Here is a 25735-nt window from a genome sequence, read left to right on the forward strand (position 1 = left end):
TAAAAGCGCCACGTAATTATAACACTGTACGGTATTTCACACACTCCTGCTGCCAGCGTAGATACGCTCCTTCGCCTCCGGTCACGTCGATAGAAATAGCTTTGTAAAGAGAAGAGGGTAGCCAACCAACCAACTACACTACACCTTTACATTTTTCTCACAAAAGGTATCACTTAAAAAGGCTAATTACCGATACCAGTCTGCTAGATGTAGTCTACGGCTAAGCAGTTTACTGTCGTAGTCTATTAATCTTTATTGCATCGTATAATTTTTTAATTGTCGGTGTATGTAACTTAAGCAAGGTCACCTGAGTCTTGAGTAAAAGCTACAGAGATAGAAAAATGAAACCGAAGCATTTCATCGACAGTGTAACCGTGACTAGAATTGGGAGTAATAGACAAAGGGGCTGCCATATGTTGCACAGCTGTTCATTAAATTGTTAATTTAATCACACACTCGACAGCAGGGGGCGATAATGAGAAGATAACGTTATACTAAACGTTGCTCAGTCAACAAAATGTTGGCTTGCGCATACAATACGGTTTAAATTGTGTCAGTTACAAGTATGTTTTTTTAATAAACCGGAAACAAAACATATAATTAGATATCAAATAACAAACTTCACTGTGGCTGACAGGAAGACACTGCAAAGGGAGGTGAATACATTGGTGCACAACTACTGCCATCAGTGACCTCAGTCAACGCCGTGTGTGCAGAGACCCAAACCACACACCGTATAAGATCCTAACGTCTGGGAGGAGATACAGGGACCCCACTCACCCAACCACACACCGTATAAGATCCTAACGTCTGGGAGGAGGTACAGGAGCATCCACTCAGCTGAGGTTTCTTCCAATCAAAAAACTCCTACACCTATAAACCACACCATATGAGCGCTACCCATTCTCACAATACTGATATTCACGCTACAGTAAGAAACTATAAAGCCAAAGTACTACACTCTACTCTATAGTAAACTGTAATGCCAGCTATTGTCCACACTGCATACACTGAACTTACTCAACCCCATCAACTCTCAGCACTCACTGCATATTGTACATAATAATTGAGCCTCTGTTCGTAGTCATTACAGATGAATAGGACTTATTATGGTACAGATAATCATAGTCTATTTCTTATATTCTTAGAACAGATATATCTGTATGCATATGTACGTATTGAGCTACAATAACAATATATTGTTTATTGTTTAGCTCTATTGAAAATATTGTATATTGTATATTGTTAATTTGATCAAAAATTATACATACATTTTGACTATCACATGTATAAACTGAGCCTCAATAGAACTGGTTTATGTAATTTCCACGTGAGTATAAGAACAAGTTTACAGGCGCTGCAGTCTCTATGTTGTTGACTGTACTAACTCAAGTTGTTGAAAGTAGATACATGCCCTTTCCAGTAACGGTGTGTACACATGTATGTGGCATCCATTAGGAAGATAAATCAACAAAACAAAGAACTTCTAACACTTGAATTCCAGCAATGTCTAACCCAACACAGCACTTCACTGCCATGAAGAAGAACCTTCAGGACCATAAAAAAGTGAATACTCAGCTGTGCTTGTCTGACTCTGGGCAAAGTGGATTCATGCTATAGGTTTAGTGGACTTACCCACTGGGACTTACCCAGTGTTCATATTCTACAGAGCAGTACATTTTTGTAGGCGTCCCCAAGTGTATACCTTCTACAGCGTGGTATTTTAGGGGACTTACCCAAGTGCATACATTATATAGAAGAAGAATAGGTTTTTCTGGATTTTCCCAAGTGCATAAGCGGTACAGTTTAGTGGACTTACCCATGTTTCAGAAACTGATACATGTATTATACAAGCTCAGATCTGTGTCACTCCACTCATCCACCCACACAAACAGGACCTGTTTAGCCTCTGATCAACCAGGAAATAATTCCACATGTGGCTCCCTCTAGAGGAGAGGTTGAACTGTGCCTCTGACACTAATAACTACCACAACGTGCCGAGACTGCTGCCACAGAGCGCGGTGATATAATCACAGGCAGAAGAACAATCCCGGCTGAGTCCCTGAGGTAGTCCGTCACAGGCGCTGCGCCCCCAAAGTTCACCACCATCTGGAACAATGAAAGAGGAAACAGAAGATTCTAGGCAGCTTGAAGTGATTTGCTGGGTTTGTTTCGTGTGTGGCAGATACCTCAGAGGTGCAGTTTGTCATTTGCCAAATCAGAGCATCTGGGTCAGACAGCAAAATAGAAAACCTCTTGACCCGCACCAGAAGGTTCTTGAGTCCAAATCCATTTATATGTATAGCATGTTTCCCAGTAGACATTATCACACAAACGGAATTCCAGAGGCAGCCCAGATTAATTTAAGATCAAGATGATGACGAGATTTAGTGAAAAACCAAATGAAATAAGACTTAGCAGAGATCAGGGGGCAATGCCAGTGAAAGACGAACAGTCCGAGTGGCAAAACGTCTGTTCTGGAAGTTGTGATATTTTATCTAAACATCTTTGAAACTTTGTATTTGCCTGGTTTAAGACACATTCGTAATTGCAAACATCTGGTTACCTAGCACAAGGTGACAAATTCTATGAGCAACACATTTAACGGGAAATGGGTAATTTGCTTTCCAACTGGTGAGGGGGATTTCTGCAGGAATGTGCACCTCTAAACAGAGGCTATGTGATGGATGAAGTAAGCTACCATTCACTTTTACATATCTGATTTATATGTACTATGGAGAGTTCATTCAAAATGCATTTTAAAAGTTGTTTTTTCCATATATGATGAGTGAAGTTATAAAGCAATTATGAAAATCTTATATGAATGCGCAGCTTATGAAAGTCTGCTGAACTCTCTCTTGTTTGATATACTGTAAACCTCAGTAACTTGAGCAGTACAATAATCTAACCCTCTCAAAGTAGAGCAGTGAGTGCTGCCATGTCTTGATTAGACAAACTATGGACCAGCAACAAAACAACTGAACAGCAAACATAATACAACAGGTTTCTTAAACATTCGTGTTTCAAAAAAACTGAACATGGAAATTAAACAATTTAGCAATCCTTCTAATCCTTCTATGTGTCCCACTGAGTCTTGTGTCTACAGATTATGACATCACGTGTAGCTCTCGACTTCATTAAAGCAATTAGGCCAGGGTCTCTCTGAGCTACGTAACCACTAGGTAACCTCTAGATTCTGGTCCACCACTGCTGTTGGTAATAATTCTGAGATCTGTGCAAATCATTCATAGCAGAGGTAGTGCTTCACATTAAAGAACCTCCAGCTGCAGCCATACTGTTTAAGCAGAGGATCTCCTCCATTATCCATGACCAATCATCCATGACCGGCCAGTTCAACTGGCAAAAAAACACCACACATTGACAATCATCTACTGGAACCAAACGCACTACAAAAATCATTGAAATTCTTTGTAAAATCAGGGATTAGCTGCATTCAAGAGGAACAAAACCCACCTGATACAGACCCCGTTATGGCAGGGTGCACATGGTGCTCACTTAGGGCCACTACGGCAGGCTATGTAGCCCAGTGCCCACGTTGCAGCCTCCTTCACTCCAGGATCAAACTCCTCCAGGGAGACCATGAAGGTGTCCAGCGCACCACAGTCCACCACGGCTTGGGCCAGCTCTGGGGAGCGCTTAGCAAGCACCCCGGAGGACAAACACTTCCGCCTCCTTTACTTGGAATCTGATTAAGGCATTTTTGTTATTAACATCTATAATGACTTTTTCCCCCTCTGTTTCCTGATTCATGATTGTATCACAAAGAAAATCAAGCCAGTTTATAAAAAGTTTATAAATCTAGTCCTACACACACAAAAAAAGCCCCCAGGGTGGGTTTTGGTCACTTGTGTAGTAATAGACTGCCAGTTCGTTTCATTAGGAAGACCGGACATCAGTCATGTTGTTGGGGTGAAGGTTGTCAGGTTGAGCTGAAGGCTACCTTCAGCTCAGCCAGAACACAGAGCGGCTGTGCGGGACCGCTTCCCTTTATCACTGCCTGCGCCAGCTCCACGTTTTAGTTGGCTGGCCATCCGAGAGCCAGAGCTGCCGTCTGCTGGATCGTTGGGACCACGTCCAACAGGAGAGGCCTCAGAAGGGACATTACACCCAAGACAGAGAGGCAGAGTGTGTTTGCATTAGGGGTGAAACAGGAACAGGGAAACACCTGAAAGCAAAAGACCATAAGGGTTTAGCCTATCCTGCTTGAACTTTCACCGTCACCGTATGATGAAAGGATATCATTAAAAGGAAAGATGTAGCATGACTTCTGTGAGAAATGTCTCATTAATAAATCATCTTCTGAACTGATGGCAAGTGTTGCTTCACAGTTTGTTTTGTCTGAACTAGGGAAACCCACTAGCAATAATAAAACCAGCAGTACAAGCAGGTCTTTGAAGGCATTCAGTGAAAATGGCATCTAGTTTTTGGATGACCATGAAAAGATTACAGGAGAGTAGATTGCACCTATAACATTTATAATGAATTATATTTTCAGTCCAGTAAATTTACAGATGGATGAAAGGATTCTGGTGCTTCTATTAACGTGAATGCAATGAAAAACATCATTAGCTATATTCAATGCATAAATATACTAATGTGTCATGTGCCATTCTAAGGCAATCAGCATGTATTCATAGGTGCAATATATCTAAATGTTCTGAATGTTCAAATACTTGCATTTCAAATGGAAAACTCGACAGAATTAGAGTAGCAAAGGACAAAAGCCAGCACCCAATTAAATAGTGACAAAAGACTAACAAAACAGTACTTTTTAAGCAGCTAATTATGACTTTCACTCATATCCAGTAATTTAATAATTTACTAGGGGCCCATCTCTGTTCACTGCTAGTTTCATTTCGCAATCAACCACATATGAATATAAAGAAACTCATGTTTAATACACATACACACACACGTGGGTTGCTGAAAATTCATGAGCTAAAAAGTAAACAAATGTGAATTTACAAAACAAGACATTTTGCGACAGTGTCACATTTGCTGATGTTCATTATCTATCTATACTGCTAGCTAGAATAATAACATAGGTTATAGGTTAGCCCACTAGCTAGAGGGGTTAGTTGGCTTGCTAACAATACGTTCCTCTAGCACCAATTGTCAGCCTGTGCGATTTAGCTAAATGCGATTTTGCACACTTTGCACACCCTGGCGATAAAGAAATGAACAAAACTAGCTTTAACTTTAAAGAGTGAACTACTTTGGGGCAGAGTGAGATACATAAGTAGCTATCTGGATGTGTGACGTTGTTCCCGGTTTGTATAGGCGTATACTGTTGTCCTGGTAACAAACCGGAAGTAATAGGCTCCGCCGTACTTTCTTATTTTGCGGGCTCGTCATGTGTCTGAGAAGATTTGTTAAGCTTTCTGAAAGCCACGTGTTGCGCAAATAGGACATGCAATAAGTCTGCTGCTTATAATGCTTGCTGGATGCAATGTTGCAAACATTGTAGCAAACAGCTGTTTGTTCTGTGTTATGTGCTAAGACCTCTGCAAAGCATGAGCGAATGTGGTTCTCGTATTCATGCAGAATTTCTGATATCAAACAGTGGACTAGCCTGATCTGATTTTTATAAAACGTTTATATTGTTTTTATAGCTAAGCCTATTGTTTGTTCTCTTCTGCCCTTCTTTTAAAACGATTCTAAATTATCGTCAGTTAACGTCAGAGAACTGCATCTTTGTCAGTTTGAAACCAGATATTTTCACATGCCAGGTCAAATAAAGCCTTGATCTAGTTAATGTAATCTTATTAAACAATATGGTATCAGAACATTGATCGTCCTATATGGTAAGAACAGCTAAATCTAGCTAATCGTTTTCCCAGTCTTTCTTGCCCCCGATTTCATGCCACGATATTACATTTTATAGTCTAGCAATTTCAGTTTGAAATGGATAAGACTGAAAGCTACTAGTGTTATTTCTAAGCTAACCTGGCCTTGGATGTAGGCTACGTTCAAGGTTACTGAGGAAAACTGGCCGCATCAATTGTACATCTTTACCTTAAAACCTTTACATTTTTGAATATCTCACAAAATAAAAATGTTCAAACTACAATAGACTTTAGAGGCATTCTTATATATATTTATATTTAAATAGCCGTACGTATAAAAAGGTATCCTGATGTGTAGGGTGGAATGAGACACGTGTTGAATTGTGAGCGCTTCTGTAATGACGCCGGGTTAGTGAAAATAGTTGCAGTTGGTAATTATTCAGGACAGTAACATCAGGTTGGCTCATAACAGTAAACGAAACGTATTTGTCCCACTTCACCTGATGACATTTCTGAACTAACCCTATAGGTAATCTTAAGTGGTCTAATTAGCTTTTAATTTCCATGCCCCTAACGTAATACATGCTATGTAATCCGATGTGTGGTAATTGTATTAAACTGTATAACAGCAATAAAAAAGGCAAGCTATGTGTAGCGTATTTCAAGTAAATGTGCAGCAATCTAGTCCAGGCAAAAATGCAGCAATAAGACTATCACGATGAGTGCAAACATAAGCATTCCTATAAAAAATGCGGAATGTGTGTGTGTGTGTGTGTGTGTGTGTGTGTGTGTGTGTGTGTGTGTGTGTGTGTGTGTGTGTGTGTGTGTAGTGAGAGAGAGAGAGAGAGAGAGAGAGAGAGAACCAGTTTATCAGAAAAGGAAGCTCTTCTGCGATGTAGTTGGTTACCACGAAAAAATATTATATTATCATTAATATAGCTTGATTACAAATTATTCATTTTAATTTGAACAGTCACATTCAGGGCCGGAGTGGGCCACTTTTTCAGCCCAGGAGTTTCATGACCAAAATTATATTTCCATCCCAATCGGCCCAAACTAGATGAGCCGGCCCATCGGGAATACTCCCGAATCTCACGATTAGCCACTCCGGCTCTGGTCACATTTTACAAACATTGCAACACAGATCATGATAAGTTCTTTACAATACGGTTTTATCGTGCATTTATCAATGCGAAGCATTATTTAAAAGTTATTGCGCTTACTTTCGCATAGCCATCTTGCAAAGGCTGGTGGTGATGTTGCTAATTTATTTGCTACGCCTAAATTTGCATGGCCTACTATCAGATGTCAGCAGAACTATCGGTGAATTTGTGGGCAATTTCCTTGACAATTAGGCTTAATCTTACTCCTTCAAATGGTGTTCAGTATAAAATCCATACATAAGGTCTAAGTTAGTCGAATGTCAAATATCAAAATGAAGTCTAAACGGTGGATGGTTTATATGGGACTGTACATGACATCATCTGCTATATATAAGGAATAGACCCCCGCTGACGTAATAGATATACGCAGACGTAACTGCGAATAAACCACTGAACACTTTACACTTCTCAATGCAAGTTGTGGCCTGACCTTTTTGAATTCGTGGTACTTAGACAGGTAGACTTAGACTTCACTGTATCAAGTAGCACTGAAGGGGCACAAGTCCAATAGGGATTTACTAAATGATCGCGCACACACCAAATGAAGGAAGAAGACGTCGACTAGCACAGCAGCCGAAATGTTGGTTACACTTTAGCGTCTGAGCGTAGCTGATGGCGATTGAAACCTACCGGTGGTCTAACGTAGTCCGTGATCGTGGTAAAAACAGTTGGAGCTATGGGTGACGTTTGACGTAAAAAAATACAAATTGTTTAAAGATAGATGGTTGGTAAGATCTTCACTTGTTTTATACTACACGATCTCAGCAAACCCATCTATTTCAAAGTTTTATACATTTTTAAAAATAGGCTACCCAATAACGACTTCGTTTCTTTTTTACTTATTCTGCAATTATTTTTGTTATTACTTCTTAACAACGAATAGGAAGACGCTAACAAATAGGCAATGACCGTTTATCCCATGTCTAGCTTAGCGAATTTAAGCAACTACTTTAAACATGTTTGAAAAGGTGATTTAACGGCGAAGTTTTACCGCGAAGACTACACTCTGCAAACTGATGCCGTTTTATCCGCATACCTGTCGGAGGATTTAAACGCGGGTGGGGCGATCAGCTACAGCCTATATGGTCATGTGTCATGATGTGAAAACACGCATTTTAAGTGCTTTCTTTTTGGCATTGGTACTTTAACTTTATTATAGGAATACACGTGGCAATAACTAAAATGTGTTGTGTTTGTGCGACACGCAGAGGAGTTCACATGTTCAGATAAAAGTCCTGCACTTGTGCTTTTGTGTAGCAGCAGAATCACATTTGTTGATATTCCACCGTCTAATAAGGTCCAACTGTTGGAAAACGGTTCTTGGTAAAGAAAAAAGCCAAAATTCGTGAAAGTGTAAAATGTTTATTTTGATGATTTATACTGTGCAACAGTCACAATACAATAGTTATACAACCGACCAATAAGACAAATGAACACGTAAGTATTCAGAATTGTCTTTGAACGATAACAGGCGATATTGGGAAGCTCCTGCCCACCGGGCACGTGCGCGTAGCCTACACGCACGCGGGCCTGGACGGTGATGTCGCGCATGCGCCCTTAATCCCGTCTGCGCGCGGGGTTCGTTAAGGAGAAAGTCCAACGGACCAAAGCCAAATCCCAACTGACGTTTAGATTTTTTTTTCCAGAACTTCGTTTAAAAATTAACACGCCGACTACAGCTTAACGTTAACTGTTCACCCTAAAATCCTCTAATACATACAGGCCTTTAACATTCTTTAAAATGAACTAAATATATATTTTATTTGATACACTGTGAATACCAGCTGAATACATCCGGAATGTTTAGTGGGCCTACATACCCAAGAAAGGCGAACTACCGTTTTAAGCATGCTTTTAAGATCACGCTTCAAATACAAGCAACACATTTGGATCTGCTTTGGAAAAAATGAAGACCAAAGTAAAAAATACATATAAAAAGCACTAATTCGGGCAGTTATTTAAACAATCGCGAAACTCTGAAGTCTTCTGGGTGTGCTGCGAATACCGTGACTTTCAGTTCTAAACTGCTGCGCTCCGTTGAAGCCAAAATGAGGCCATCGGTTCCCACACGCAATCAGATGAAACGTGCCACTTCCACTATGTTAAAGTTACATGTGATATAATAAAGACGAATAATGACGGTGACACGACGTTGGCATGGGGATAGCTGAATAATCTGGCGTTGGTTTGGGCGATTTTATACGATCACCCAGACGAAGTGGCCGATCCGTTCAGCGACGATTTGCGCATTTTGTTGCCAAACGTGAACTGTCGACTGGGACTCCCCATGGAAGAGCCGTTGATCGGGTTGGAAATGTGGGGGAAAGTGGAATGCGATGGCTGAACAGGAGTGCTGGGGCTGGGCAGCGGGGAGGAGGTGGACGGCGCCCCAGCTGGACTGCTGGGTTTGTCGCTGGCGGAGTCGCTTTCAGAGCGGTTGGCGCTGTTCAGACCGTCCTGCGGGTGCGCAATCTTCATCTTTTTACAGTTGGGCCGCACCCGATACTTCAAGGGCAACGGACCATTCTATGAAACATGAATTAAAAGTAGTTGTTAACAATCATTCTCTCAAGGACGGTTACTAGTGTTATGGTGAGACCACAGTTTATCATGTCCTTATTTGTCAGTGCAGGAAATGTGCTTTCAAGTATATTCTGCCATCATATAAGTTTGTGCACATGTGTTCATGGCCACATTCTGTTAGGGCTTCTTACCCGTCTCCATGTGTAAATGTAAGCAATGTCCATTAATGTGTAATAATCCTTCAGGGGCTCATCTTCATACATAACTTCGATCTTGGGGAAAAATTGAAATGTCACGTCACATTTTCATAATCAAAATGCTGAAGTTCCATAGACAAGAAACTTTAAATTGACTGTAAATCTGTAAAAAGCTGTAAATTGACCTTATAATCCCCTACCTGGAAAGTACAGGGTATGTCCATTTTACTTCGCAGAAACTTCCTCAAATGCATGACAGTCATGGCAGCCGGACACTGCAAGTACCTCTTGTTATTTACCTTGATGGAAACCAAAAAACCCTTCAGATTTACATAAACTAGGTTTTCCTACACCTTCAGAAGAATTTCAGATATAAACTAGGTTCTCCTACACCTTCAGAAGCATGTCCCATTACACTGGCAAACTTGTGCATTACACTATAATTTTACTACTACTTGACTACACGTTAATAAAAAAAAAAAAGAGACAAAATGTTATATTGATTATTTGTGTGCATGTGTGGAGGGGGGGGGGGGCAGCAAAAAGATTAAGCCCATTAGCAGCATTTGGCCTCTCAGTTTTAACAGATGGAGATTGCAGAGGGCCAGCATGACGTTAGAATAATACCAAAAGAGGCTTCATTTCAAACGAGCCGCCAGTTTACGCCATAAACTCCAACATCCACCTTCCCGCCTGTGATGAAGTGCTGAACTGGTCTTTACCTCATCTTTAGTCTGGTGCTCTTCTGCACCGTCTTGCTGTTGGGCCCTAGAAAATCAGAAGGTAAATCTTTCACACATCAGCAGGCGTTCGCTTACCAAAACACCTTGGTACAGAATGTTCAAATTAAATTATTTAATCTGAAAATATCTACTTGGGGTCAAAAAATTCGATGGAGAGACTAATAATCTCATCGTCTGTGATGATCCTCTTATCCTCATCGGCAACTTCTCCGCGATCTTCATTTGAACCGTTTGCCGCTGAAAGAGGGAGAGAAAACAAAAGCATTTTGGTTAAATGAATGAGCAACATACACAAAATATTTCTGATTATATTCTCTCTCTCACACACACACGTTATTCAGAGTATAGTCACAAGGTCATCTGTTATATCAATTTCAGTGTTGTTTCACATATAAGATGGATAGGATATAACTACCATCTACTGATGGGTGTTCCGCGTAGAAGTCTCTTCTTCGTTTCATTTCATCTACAAGGGAAAAGGAGCACCATTAATACTTTTAACCAGGGCAACCTAATCGACATTAGGCTATTTACAACCTCACTGACCCAACACCACCTTTTATTGGTTATGTTTCATACCAAGATACAGTATCAATCACTACAGTATCAAACACACTTCCGTGTGTTATGCCTGCAAGAGTCGTGCAGCCCTGCCCTGGTGTTTAATAATGTAACTTACTTTTGAAAAGACCTGGAACCAGTTTGTACACAATGTCTTGTAGAGTTTTGTCAGACCTACAACAGTCAAAGGCCATACTTTAGAACACCCGTGTCTTCACACAAGCAACTGAATTTGTTGAAAGAGCTTCTGATAGAAAATAATCATGAGATGCTCACGAATTAAAATCAAGTCTGCTTCAAGATGTTACAAACATGTTACAGAATAATACAGATTAGTGACTCTTGTGAGTTCTAGAGCGAGAATGCAAATAAGGCATTACATATGAAAACAGTGAGTAAATAGGTTGATTTAAAACAGAAGCAATAGCAGGTGATTTTACCTAATATTGAGAAGAGGCTTTGTTTTGTGGATCTGGACATCACATATTGGGCAGTATTTACTGGTCTCCAGGTAGCGGACTATGCACATTTTACAAACTAACAGACATAAAGAAAATATTAGATATATTAGATAAGAAGTATGACGTTACTCTAGAAGACACGTGATTAGAGATAAGGTGGTGAACGGGTACGTACATGAATGCAAGCATTCTATGATTGTGGCTGCGTCAATGAAATATCCACCACACAAGACGCACATCAAATGTGGATTAAGTTCCGTGATCTTGATCCTTGTTGTACGATGCATCGTCATGGAAAATCAAGGTCCTGAAAGTAAATACATACACTGTAACCATCGCGGGCTCCAAGAAACGCAAAATTACATCCAACCAAAATATTCTAACGACGCCCCGAGGAAAGACTACAGAGGTACGTGTCTAAGCAGGTGATTCATGATTTTCTATCAAAAACGGAATTTGCTGGACAATTCGACGGTCCTGGGAAGCCGGTCGGAGGCATTCTGTAGGACTGCCGTTTTCACTGGCACCCCTGACACCGTTAGACTAACGGAAAGATTGCAGTGCACAACCCGACAGAGCAGCAGCAGAAACCTCAAGACCTCCAACTGCATTCGTCTTTAATCGACTGACGCCTACATCGGTTACTGTTTCTATAGCAACTTCGGTCCCTTCCACGTGGCAACAAATTAAGCACCGAGCTCTAAAATGCAGATGCCACCCAAGCTCTTAACGCAATGCCTCCCGATATAACTTATGAGCTATATATTCTCTGGCTACTGTATCCATTACAAAAAAACACACTGAATTTCATACACCATGCGACACCATTTTAAAAAAATCAGCACAACACTGAAATCTCGATCTTTATTAGCTTTCTACGACCATGAAAGCTAAGTGGACATTTTCAGAATGGCAGCTCCACTGCCGCAGGGTTGTACGTGCATTACAGCGACAGGTTCTCGCAGTAGCCCACCCGTACAGCCCCACATCTCTGCCCCCAACACGGCCATCCACACATCATAGCTGCCCCCCTCACCCACACAATGAAGCAAAATAAACAACATTTTTAAAAGAAAGAAACGCATGAAAATGAAACCGAAGTTTGTTCAGCACAATATCAGGAACCGGTCAATAATAACGATCACTGGCAGAGTCCAAAAGGTTCGTCTTGGCGCGAATATTAAAAAAAGTGCTTTACCCTATTGTTGCTCAAACCCTCTATTCTGAACACCAGTCGGCACCGAACTATCCACACGGAGCAACAGAACACGTATTTGCGCCAGCTAGATGTGTTAAATGTAGCCTACACAAGACGACTGTAATTCCAACCTATGCTTATGGAGGTTACCAAAGAAACGATTTCTCAAAAATGCAGCTGACATATAAATCACGCAGAAACATCGCTGAATACGTAGAGTGCAGTGACACGTCTCCTCCATAGGCGCACTGCACCTAGATATCGCGGCTGGTCTCTAACCTCCGAGTGGGCTTCGTAGAGGTATTCACTGGCTCATCTGTCAGTGGTAAGCCAACGCAGAACGACAAGCACCAGAAGTAATCATCTTACAAGACTGCGGGATATGTACTTAAATTCTATTATAGGTAACAACCCCGCGGTGAACTGCCGAAAAGACCAAGATGCATACCTGAAACAGACGAATGCTGACCGTAAAAGTGACAGTAGTTCTCAGTTTACCTAGGCTATTGTAAAGAACCGATAACACCACACAGTGGATCGATTATTATATTAGTTTTATTTAAAAAAAAAAACAAAAAAAAAAAACAACGGGCAGTGGTTCAACAGAACCGACGAATAATCGACAGATGAGTACTTATTATGGGTGTCAAGATGTAACTAATGCATTACTGACGTTAAATCTCATGGTGTTAAATCGGCCTGTCCTTTTCGGTGGGTATGATATCAAGTATTAGAGACAAAGACAGCCCGGGCCTAAGTAGTCCTCATATTCCTTTAGCACAAATAGGACATGTGATGGATTTGAAGCACCAGAAGGAATAATCAGTTTTATGTGTAGGCTAGTTTAAACGCTTTAAAAGAACAAGCCAGGAAGGCATATTTGAATTGATTACGTTATACAATTTGCAGCACTTGTATCGAGCTGTGTGGCCGAGGTAGCCCGACCCCTAAGTGTTGATAAAGAAAAAAATAAAAACAAAAACCCGCACATAGAGATTAAACAGATTGCAATAACTCTAATACAAAAATTAGATCACGAGAATAAAGGTACCGAAACAGCCTTCGGGAGAAATGATCATTTCTGAAGAATAAGGCTCTTATTCGTGGAGCTATTGCACAGGTAGGTCACATAGCCAATATTCTAGGTTAGCAATGAGCAAAATAAAAAGACTTTGTGGACAGTGTTCCGTTAACCTTAAGAACAAAACTGTGAATAATGGGAATAATAAGAGATGAGATATAGGGCTAAACAACATTCTGCACCAGAATCGTCTAAACGGACGGTGCGCTCTGCTCACTGGCGATCTAAGGACAAAGAGCCAACTCATAACACTACCAATCCAATATATTTTAAAGTGTAAACTTATAATTGTACGTGCCTTTATTAGATACATTTCTTACTTTAATCAGGTAGAGGATTTCACTGCTGACCAGCTATGGTGACGCGCCGAAAGCTGTCCAAGCAGTCTCAGGCAATTAGTCAACCTCATGAATTTAAGTTGAAAATACTTAGAGATAAAGGACTTTTTGCACAACATTTATTTCGGCGACCTGTCCACATGTTAGGGATCTCATATCTATAAAACTGGAGAATTACACGACAATTAAATAGGCAGAAAATCCTTTTGATCACTGGCTCTTGTAAACATTTGACCCAACAAGCTTGCGAGTTTGAGAGCGGCTCGATTTCATTAATAAACTTAAGTGCCGATTTTACCCACCAGCATAAAGCAAACACTGTAACGTGGTAAATCAAACATCATTTAAGACAACGTGAACTCGTAAGGCGGGCATCACTAAAGCTGAACTTCAGAATAACTCAAATGTGGAAACGCTGCACGGAGCGACCGAGTCGGCTGAGCCCGTCAGCTCGCGCACCAAACCCAAACACGCATCCAGTTTAAGCTTACAACAACAAAAAAAAGATGCACGCGAACCACTCAGTCCGAAATTGCACATTGGTAAGAAACGACATCGAAGAACACGTACCTGACAGTTCAGACGTGAATCCTCAAGAGTGAGGGAGTTTAGACAATGAAAGTTAGAAGTCGATCAGCACAAACTGAGCGCGAGCCAAGCGGCCATCTTGAAATGAGCTGCAGACGCTGTCAATTGCAATAAGAGTACCGTAGACCCGGGCGCATTTCAGCGGCGAATAAAACCCTTCGTACCGCGATGCTTGCTCGTGTTCTGTCGTAAGTATTTGCAGATACTTATGTTTAAACCACTCTGAGTTAAAATTGGGTGCTCGAATGCCGTTTCTCTCGGTTAGAACCTTCTATCCCCTCTTTGAAAAACGCTGCGCTGAAGGCTCTGTGGAAACTGACACCGTCCCCAAAATGGCTTGTAGTTCGACCGCCCCGCGCGTCACGTGGTACCATTCCTTAAGGGCGGCCTGGGAATATGTGTCGGTGTACTCCGTGTAGTTCGCTATCACCACTGACAAATAACTAACAATTGCTTTTCAAACCTTAGAATGCATGGAAACTGCACGGTGCAATTCTGGCATTGTCATCTTCGATGTGCTGAGCATCGTTCTGCTTGTTTTTGTTTGTCTGTTTTGAGAAAGGTTGCAAAACCTTTTGAAAATGTGCGTTTCGCATCACTGGCCAAAACGTCGCTAAGTTCACACTTCCATTAGTAATAATTGCACATCACGTTAACAATGCAAATCTTCAATCATATAAATGCATGTACATTCATGCAACGTGCAACGCTGAAGCAATCGGCCAATCACGTCTATATAAACGTAACGGTCGTTGGCGTAGGGGGCGTGGTGGGATACATCAACTGCGGTCCAAACCACGAACTAAGCAGCACACTATAGCTTCTGGTCTATCGACTCATTTTGATCGGTCGGCTAACGTCGAGAAAAGGAGGCCCAGAGAAGATATCGCTATTTAATGATTTTCGTGTTCTTTTTCTATTTGCTCGTGATGTCCACTACTGGTACTTAAACTGTTTGGATGTAAAGGCCTTGTTCGACCTATTGAACACACTTTTTCACCCATTTGCTGTCGCGTGCTTGAACTGGGCCTCTTATAGTTATAAACGTCTGCCTTCAACGGAAGTACAAACGAATTAACTACATAAATTACTAATATCAGACAGGACACACAAGTCAAAACGGTTCCACTGATCACAACAAAAGTTTATATAAGATTTTATTACATTTTTGTATAAGTTTTTATTACATGAAATTACAAAGACGAAAAGAGACCAACAGAAACAGATACTTCATGTTTCCGATGAGAACTGGCTGAAGTGGGATCTTCTCACATCGCAAACCACATTAGTGTGTTGAAGGAAATCGGAGGTGCGTGCGGCTGAAGGTGGCTGGCGCGTGACTACAGTTGGGAGGCGCGCTCCATACTTTTACTTGCGTCCTTGAGTTTTGCCACTAAATCCTAAACAGGGTATAAATTACGATATTTGTTCATTCTCGCGAGTGAACCATCAAAACAACGTATTTTTCATAGGAAAGACAAAGATAAACTGAATTTGAGATGTGCGTTCCTTCCTGGACCGAAACAAGTTGCTAACATTGCTGGAAACATTGTCTAAGAGGAAATTCTTTCATTTTTAAAAAAGAAACCTACGTTCTGCTTTCTAATTTGATCAGAATTTCCTCTGGAAAGGTAAGCTACACAACAGACCTAGAATATAGTTTGGTGGACAGTAGGTCTGTATGAACTTATATCAGATGACACGCATTTGCTAAAACCACAAAGACTTCATAGTACCGATCCGAAGAGACTAAATGTCTCAATTAGTAAAAACATAAACGAAGCAGTTGCAGATCTCTTAAAGTAATGTGTTGGTGTATGAAGATAGTGAATGTCCGCTCGAATAATTTGAGCGGCTTATATTGCTTACAAATATATGATCACCCTACGATACCAAATATCTTTGTACTTTTGGACATATTAACAGTATTTATAGATGCGAAACCTAAAAACACAAAGAATTGGACCCTACCTGGGAATCGTATAAACATATACGGGCAAAAAATATTTCTGCAACATCGTGATTAAGAGGTTTCGTCAACCCGGGACGTCGGTGAAATTATTTAGTTGATAAACGTGTTTGTATTTTTCAAAAAAAGCAATCTACAAAGACTGATGCATTAAAACTCTTCAGTCTGTTATGATGTCTTTATAAACTATACACAATAAAGTGTATAGTTAATTGTGTTTCGCGAGAAGATGGTCTTGAAGAGTAAGAATATGAAGCTGTCCACCATTCCGACATCTGAGCTCGGACAGACTTGGCCCTTCACAGCAACCATGCCGCCTTCGCCGTTTGGTTCGTAATTTATCGTCATGTGTAGTTATATGCTTTATACAACCTTTAAATGACTTGGCCATGTTATAGTATAATGGGACGATTAATTATCGCTTGTAGAGGCATGAAAAGCGCCATATAAAGACGTACAATAAGCGGACGCCTTCCCAAACACAACAGGTCTTGTTTCGCTAGATGTCAGAGGTCAACAACGTAATGTCACTGTGACAACTTATGGACGTTTATTTGCAGACAACACGATCTTTATTAACTTCCTCTCCACTTTTTATAAAGGGGTTGGCACAATTTTAACTACCGCCGGAATTCATATTTGTTTGAATAAAACCATTCCTTCATCGGAAGTGTCGCAAAAATCACATTGATTAAATCTGTAGCAAACACAAACCGGGCTACAGAAGAGTCCTGACATGGTCACCGAGACTCCCTGGGAATCTAAAATGCATCATCCGTGTCCTGGGATACAGGCCTGCAAATCTACTCTATTTGGAACATACAGTAATCCAGTTAAATCAACAAAACATGTATAATTTTAGCATTACAAATACCTGAAGTTGCTCCAATGTGCAACTAAAGTTTACATCCGAAGACGGACCTCCATTCTCGCCATTCTGTAACATTATGGTTTTAGTCAATGAAATGCAAGGAACATTTTTTTATTATTATTTCTGAGTGCAACTATTCATACCTCAGTACTGAAAGAGATCAGATAGGATGGCAGATTGACCTTGTGTACATGGCCATTCTAACAATATAAAGAGGACCTGTTTAGAAGCATATTGGTCAACTCATACCTTTAGTTAGCAAACAACACAGCCCACCTTTATGCAATACTCGAGGCGCCAAGAGGCATCGGTTATATGAGGAGGACATCGGTCGATGCTTAAAAAAAAGACAACCACAACATAAGCGGTTGCAGACGGTAAACCGGTGAACATCTTACACTTCATACCCCCCTCAATGGAAAACTAAATGATATAATATGCTTATATAACTCACCTCGACAACAGATTTTCCAGATTTGTTTTGTTTTTCTAAAGAAAACGTACATTACTTGTAAATCTGTTTAACAACAACAAAGTTTACACACCAAGCACCTTGATAAATACATAACCTGGTATGCCGTATAAAAAGTGTCCGCTCTTTCAGTGTCAAATTTGACATCTTCAAGACACGAGCTGCAAGAAGAAACATGCCATTTATCACACAGACACGTTGGCACATCGCAGAAACAGCAGTAGACCTTTTTTAATAACATTTACCTAATAGTTGATTTATCTGCATTTTGTTTTACTGCTTCTAAAATAAACGATGCTGCCGCGACGTGGCAGTGTTTGAGAAGAGCTTGATCGATGTTCTTCAGCTCTGGGTGATCTGCGACACACCGAAACAAACACACCAGTTACGTTCAAATCACTCAGTCTCCCCCTCGACATGCAGCATGAGGTTAGAATCGGTGTTTTCTCAAAACGCCTCATAATACTACATTGTTACTCCACGACACGTTGCTAGTTTACTTATCCAGGGTGTGAGTAACACCTTTTAACGGGTTTACTGGAGCACAGTCCGCGGTGTTAACGGTTATGTAGGCTCCGTCAACATGCTAACGTGCTAACCTAGCCAACACGTCTAGGCAGCCGGCTAGCGGTCTTAGGGAGGCGGGGGTCGGTTGTTCGCGGAGGCGTGTTGGAGGCCAGCGGTGCAAACGCAACACGGAGACGTTACGCGGCGGTTTAGTGACACTTTACGGGCTGAATGTGTCGGCCGCGGCCGCTAGAGGCCGAGACACTCGGGTCCCGGTCCTTCGCGTCTGTACTTAGCCGGAAGTTCTCGGGTACAAACGGTCGAAACGGCCTTCTTACCCAAAACGACGTCGCTTCGCGAAGACAGCAGACTGTCGAAGGCCACCTCGATTAATAATGTGAATTGTTTTACGTCGAAATGAGCGGAGTCTGCCAATATTTGAAGCCCCTGCGCCACCGAATCAGACAACTCCATTTTGTACAGCCCCAGCGATGCTTGGTCACGTGACCGGATCAGCTGACCTCAGAGCTCGGCGTAGCCTCGCTCCGCGAGCGACTTCAGCAGCGTCACGACCCCAGAACACCTGCGGCTGCACGCGCATAACGTTCCATCACGGGTCACGCGCTCGTTATTACAGAATTAGAGGAATGTGCAGGCAAACAGTTGCGCGACAATGTTGAACATGTTTTGATAGATACACGGTGTAAGGTTAATGTTTCAGCCGCACGCGGCACGCTGCTATAATGTTTGAATCAAGCCACATGTCATATTAGAAGCAGCAACTGTACTCTCAGTAAATCTATATTTTGTTTCAGTAACGTGGTTAGTTCAGTTCACTTACCTCATGCACCTATTTACTAAAAAGTCATGCACCTATTTACTAAGCGGTTTCATTATGGTGATGCCCATAATATATCGTATTAGGCAAAAGCATTGACTGAACGGCGCCGAACAGCCCATCTTCAAGATCGGCTGACTAAACAAAGTAATTAACCATCAGGATAGTTCCAGTTCTGAGATTGTGTACCTATAGGTCTAAAATCGCCGGTATCATATATGATCATATAATTATATATCAAACGTAAATATATATTTACACACACACACACACAGCATCATCCGTAACTTTTAGGTTATAGGCCTGCTGCGTGTTACTGATTACATTGTAATGATTCTCTGAGTCGAAGTTCATTACCTCTGCACGTTAGGGTTTAGTTGTGATTACATTGTAACGATTCTCTGATTCCCTAGTGAAGTTCATTACCTCTGCACGTTAGGGTTTAGTTGTGATTACATTGTAACGATTCTCTGATTCCCTAGTGAAGTTCATTACGTCTGCACGTTAGGGTTTAGTTGTGATTACATTGTAACGATTCTCTGATTCCCTAGTGAAGTTCATTACGTCTGCACGTTAGTGTTTAGTTGTGATTACATTGTAATGATTCTCTGATTCCCTAGTGAAGTTCATTACCTCTGCACGTTAGGGTTTAATTGTGATTACATTGAAACGATTCTCTGATTCCCTAGTGAAGTTCATTACCTCTGCACGTTAGGGTTTATGGTGCTTGTATGGAATTCTTAAGTCAAAACCAGGGAAAATGTCATTGGTGGTTTTGTTGACTTACATTCGAAAAAAATAGATATGAACAACATGCTTAAGCTTGTACATAGCTCATACATTTTGTATCAATAATCAGGTTTTTTATGCTACCACAAAACTTTCCATTGACTTTAAATAAAATTCAAATAATGTGGCAAACAGGTAAACCAGAAACAGTCAGATTAACTGTAAACTAATTGCATAGATAACTCAGATTAACTGTACGTCCATGCTTAACTCTGAATAGTCTCCCTTAGTGATAGTTAGCTACTTTTCACATATTAATTTTTCACAGCGATGCCGTTTCCGTTTCTTTTTGCTGTCATATTAGACGTTTTAAAGTAGGCTAACGGTTGTGTGGAGGAACAAAACGGCGCATCGGATCTTTACGCAGCATCAATTAGTTCATTCAATTCAGGGGTGAGTTTCCCGAACCGTTCGTAGCGGTAAGTACTTCTTAACCTCATACGTTTCATACGAGGTTACGAAGTACTTAGCGCTACGAACGTTTCGGGAAACCCACCCCAGTTCATTTCAATAAAGCAGTCGTTTATTTTAAATTAATTTGAGATTTATTTAAAAAGCAGATCAATGATATGTCAATTTCGTATTCGAGTAAATGTATTTAAACAGCATTATTTAAAATGTAAAAATAAAAAGATACTAGTTATATTAATATTAAAAATTTAGTTTAGTTATACATTCTAGCACGTGAGAAGCTAAGTCGCGAGTCATTCCATGATCTATACATTCTGATTCGTTATTGATTAGTGGAGTCACCTCGTATGACCTCCTAGGTTAAATATTTTCTGGTACTTTGGAATAGGGGTTCACCTGTATATAAGTTGGGATAAATAATAATAATAATCATAACAACAACAAGAATATTTTAACACATTTTGAATATGCCAGGCTTTAAAACAACTCTTACAGTTGTGGCGGTTTGTCTGTAAAGCACCAAATGCCTTCGACGACCTTTGCTTTAAACCTAAACTGATTGCATATACTGGCATTAAAACCATTTGTCAAATGGCGTAGGCTGTAGAATATGCACGATGCTCTGTATTTATTCTAAACACGCAGCTGGATTCACACGTGTGTGGAAAAGGAAACGAAAGCATTGTTTACACGGGTAAACGTGAAAATATATGTTTTAATAGCCTATATGATTTTAAAAAGAAAATAAGCTACTAACATCCCCAATCCACAAAGATGGAATTATACTTCGATTTAACTAGATAGGGTATACATGCAGCAGATTTCTTGAACACAGCAAAAACAAACACATCCAGAAGGATGTATTACTGTAGTTCCATGAGATTTGAAAAGTTGTTTCTACATCCATGATAGACGTTTGAGATCGATGTAGCCTACTATAGAATACCGAAGAATATTAATCTTATACTCAATTTATTCCGAAGACGTAAGACGTGGAAAACTAGCTATAGGCCTACCAGTTAAACCAGGCCAGATTTTTATGACGCGCTCTTTAACATTTTAGTCGTATTAAATAAATAAATAGCTATCACACATAGCCTAAATGTTTGACCTCGTTCGAGACAGCAGCCATCTTGTTTATGGCCTGGGCGGTTCCACAAAATGGATGTTCTTGATGAATTAATAGACCTATTTAAAAGTTTAGCGACTCTTCCTACCCAGCTGTTGGTAACACCAAATGTTTAACAATAAAACAATGACAGCGTACCCAACCTATGTTTAAGGAAACCTTTTGCGTTGTCAGTAAGATAGTATATTGTTTTATTAGGGGGAGGAGATCGAAATTCTGTCAGGGCTGTTTTGAAATAATTTTTTCTTGAGGTGATAAAGCCTATCGTTCTTTCATCACTGTCGTAATTAAAATATACGACCCATCTGGAAACATGCTATTATTTCGTGCTCAGCTTGCGATACATTTTATGCCAGATCTTAAATCAGCAAGAAGTGAAGGGACAGTAGCCTGCTCAGAGTCGCATGAATCACAATTCCACCTTCAGAGTGAATGATCAGTAACAAAGCAACAATCTGATCAAGTATCACGTATCCTAAAGGAAGATATAGGCCTAAGCTATAATTTTCACCCCTCTGCAGTGCACTGTAACGTGATTCTGTTCGCATTAAGAATTACCATGATCGTTGACTACGTTCAGAGGCTATAGCTATCTGATGTTTATTTGTATTCATAGCACTTTTCATACACAGTGAGTAGGCTATATATATATATATATATATATATATATATATATATATACACACCCACGAAGATAGAAAATGTAGTAGGCTACACAGTTTCCACGAAAAAAACGTGAGGGTGAAAACTTTGGAGCTGATCTGGGCTCTCTCTGGTATCAATATAGTCGGCATTCAGTGATTTAGCAATATGTGTATGTTTTATTTATTATTTATTTATAATTTAGCTTTTAAAGCTACTGATTAAAATCGGTGTTTCCAATGTAAAATCAGACACAAAAATTATATTTAAATTGCACCATATAGGCCTAAGGTAATTTTTATACTTTTTAAAGACAGAAAACATATAGGTCTTAAGATTTACATTAGTATAGTCTGAGTCTTCATGAAAACATTTTTTCAATTAGGAATTGGTCACATATTTTCATCCTTGATTCCAAAATGTCTATTCACAATGGTACAATGGCAATAGAATTCTAGGAAGAATAATAAATGGCCAAATGGCGTTTTTTTATTTATTTGTTCATTTTTTTATTGGTAATTATCCCCATATTAGATGGGATTCAGAGATAGACTAAAATATAATGTATTGAAAATTACTTTTAGTATCCAAATGTTTTATTTATTTTTTTAATGTAATATAGACCTATTGTACGCTTCTAAAACATTAAAATATTATTCATAGTTATTAATATTAATAATAAATTCTGAAGAAGGATATTGAATGAATAACTATTACTATAACGTATTCATGTAAAAAATAAAAAGGGACTTTTAACTTATGCTGATTTGTAACGTTTAGCTATTGGTTGTTCAAGAAAAATAAGAACCAAAAAAATGAAATCGTCAATTACGGTGTCGCGTATTCTACCGTACTGGCCAAAAGGAAACTATTAAAATGACAAATCATGAAATAAAGTAAACATTAACTTACTTTAAAATAAACAGAGGTAATGGTATAATGCTATTAGAAATGTACATTCATATACACGTGTTTACAAAGAAGACCGAAAGCAACATGTGATTTTGGGCAGTGTGTATATTTTTGTTTGAACTAAAATAGGAAATTGTATGATTTGAAAACTACAAATAGGCTGTATCACCAAACAAGTCTGTTGAAATAACACAATCACTGATGCTTGTTTGAGCAACATAGGCCTTCAAGATCCAAACAACTAATATATATATATATATATATATATATATATATATATATATATATATATATATATATATATATATAGCATATAGTCTAACAATCCATAAAAATAAACACTTTCTCACCATATCGAGAAAGGTTGCAGTGCGTAATTAGATTGGCGGGCGGAGAGGCTGCACTGTGTTATGGTGCCGCTGCTGATCAGCTATAGGTATACGTTAAAAAGAACATATAGGCTATATGTATATGTCCAATAAGGCTATTCTGAAACATTTTTTCTTTCCTGGCAGAAGTTCAGACTTACAGGGAAAACCATACAACGCTGTTCATAACGCATGTCAGGATAAATGTGCGGCTGAAGCGTTCTTGCTTATCAACGACGAGAACAGCAGCGCGCGTGGAGTTCAAGAGGGAAGAAGAATCTTGGAGCGGATACATTTCCTTTAACGCTAACGTGGAGCAGAAAAAACTTCGGCGTCTGTTCCCGAATAGACTGAACTTTGGAAAATACCGAGACGTGCTGCAAACTGAAAATCTGCATTCCAACGAGATCAGCGGCGCCTCGTTTTATCTCAGTTAGACACTGTTTCTTTTCATCACAAGATCAACGTTTTTTCTTTTCATGCAATTTATGAGTTCATAACACAAGACATCCCGTGTGAATGATAAAGTCACTATCTCCTCAGCCATCTGACACTGACATCTCCGCCAGTTACGCCTTGAGTGTGTTTCTTACGTCAAACAATAGAACGTATAACCATTGTGTGAACTTTTGTGACGAGCAAGGTGAAGCTTGTTTTGTGGTGCATTATTTTACGCCCGGTACGGAACGTTTCCTGGCTAACCCATATCTAGTTTGCTACAAAACACACCAAATTTACAATTGCCCACATGTGATTCCGCTTGCAAAGCGTGCGAGGTGACGCGAGATGCACAATCCGAGGGCTTCTCAGTCTTTGTTATTGTTTTCGTTATACTTACAAACCAGCACTTTCTGAACTGAAACCGAATAATACTTAACGTTTTTAACGTTACTGTTGCTGAACCAAGTGAGCTTGTCCAGCTGTGTGGCGGTAGCCACAAGTCCTGCAAGCAACACTCCGAAGCGTACAGTAACCTTACGTCACAGTAGCCCTGCGTCACAATAACCCTGCGTCGAAACACAATCGGCAAACTAATAAACCGATTTGCTTTTGACTTTCTCTAGTTGGTGAATTTGTTCCAATGATCTTCTCCAGGAGGGAGATTCATAGCTAACCGCAGGAAACACGTTTTCCCGCTCCTTGTATCTGACTGGGTGTATGGTAATTACTTTACCCCCTCTGTTTTACGAGCCTCTCTGGTTTTCATCCGCGGAGTTGAGAACAGTTTATTAGGGAAGTTTGCTCAAACCTGGTGTTTTTAATGTCACCCCTAAATCCCCCAATCACGAATCGCTGCAACTACTAGGTCAGGTTAGAATCAGCTGCTGCACAAGAGGCTTTAAACGTCACACTAAGAGTCCTTTTCTTTTATCTCCCTCTATTTAAACTTTATATTTAGCAAATTAACACTAAAGGTGCGAAGCGTTCCTCACGAGACATTTTAGGTTAGCTGAGTTTTAAATTATTATTTGCTAAATTAGTTGTTACGCTGTTTTTTTTTATTTGTTTATTTTTACGTAGGATCGTTCCCCTGTTTATATATCTTAGGTGTTATATGACGACTACCCTGAGGCTTGTCTCCAAAGCGGTAAACGTCCAGACCTGAGAGGAGGCCTCTGGGGGTTGCATATTGTACTTTGACCTTAGGTATTGGTTTGATCACCAGGAAAGTGGAAAACAAAAACACAGAAATATTCAAGCTACTTTAAAGTACGGTGGTGTAAAAGCGCGTGCAGGATACGTGCTTGTGCTGTGGCGGTTGCACGAGGCGGGGTGCTATTCATTTGGAATTTAATTGAGATTACCGGGTCATTCTGCCCCCTATAGGAGAAGGCACACATTTTCTGACGTCAGTGCCTTATGTAACCATATTGTGTTTATTAGGAAGCGATTCAAGCTAATCTTAACAAACAAAATAGAGACGATTCTTTTTTTATTTTGTTGTTTGACAATACTGGAGTTTTACCAAATACGTATAACATTAACAGTAACAATGGTGCTTTTGAGAGCAACTGAAATAGACTGCCATTAATGCAGATACCTTTATAGAAACCAGTATTGTTCTGAAAAATGGCGGGTGACCTCTGGGATTTAGTCAGCAGTGAGGTGTGCTGCACGTGCAGAATGTCTGCTCAGATACACCATTGAGTAGACCAGTAGAATGATG

General features: G+C 40.0%; 2 protein-coding genes across 4 annotated transcripts; both read right to left on the bottom strand.

Annotated features, from left to right (window-relative positions):
* Positions 1-8320: 8320 nt before the first annotated feature.
* bmi1a (bmi1 polycomb ring finger oncogene 1a) lies at positions 8321-15349 on the bottom strand. 3 transcript variants are annotated; one of them, XM_077012805.1, is made up of 10 exons: positions 15124-15349; positions 11631-11762; positions 11435-11531; positions 11113-11168; positions 10849-10899; positions 10565-10670; positions 10413-10458; positions 9891-9989; positions 9685-9765; positions 8321-9496 (listed from the first exon to the last, which is right to left on the bottom strand). In XM_077012805.1, exons 2-10 carry the CDS (start codon positions 11746-11748, stop codon positions 9176-9178), a joined length of 975 nt encoding a protein of 324 aa, XP_076868920.1. In that variant the 5' UTR covers positions 11749-11762; positions 15124-15349; the 3' UTR covers positions 8321-9175. The 3 variants fall into 3 exon arrangements, with proteins under 3 accessions (XP_076868920.1, XP_076868918.1, XP_076868919.1); XM_077012803.1 differs by lacking the exon at positions 15124-15349 and adding an exon at positions 14643-15016; XM_077012804.1 differs by lacking the exon at positions 15124-15349 and adding an exon at positions 12025-12082.
* A 451-nt stretch (positions 15350-15800) lies between these two features.
* On the bottom strand, positions 15801-19001 carry commd3 (COMM domain containing 3). The gene is made up of 8 exons (XM_077012806.1): positions 18818-19001; positions 18218-18329; positions 18070-18133; positions 17955-17989; positions 17777-17837; positions 17644-17700; positions 17504-17566; positions 15801-16060 (listed from the first exon to the last, which is right to left on the bottom strand). Exons 1-8 carry the CDS (start codon positions 18951-18953, stop codon positions 16001-16003), a joined length of 588 nt encoding a protein of 195 aa, XP_076868921.1. The 5' UTR covers positions 18954-19001; the 3' UTR covers positions 15801-16000.
* Positions 19002-25735: the final 6734 nt, after the last annotated feature.

This window comes from Brachyhypopomus gauderio, chromosome 7 (genome assembly GCF_052324685.1).
Source record: "Brachyhypopomus gauderio isolate BG-103 chromosome 7, BGAUD_0.2, whole genome shotgun sequence".
Classification (NCBI taxonomy): Eukaryota; Metazoa; Chordata; class Actinopteri; order Gymnotiformes; family Hypopomidae; genus Brachyhypopomus; species Brachyhypopomus gauderio.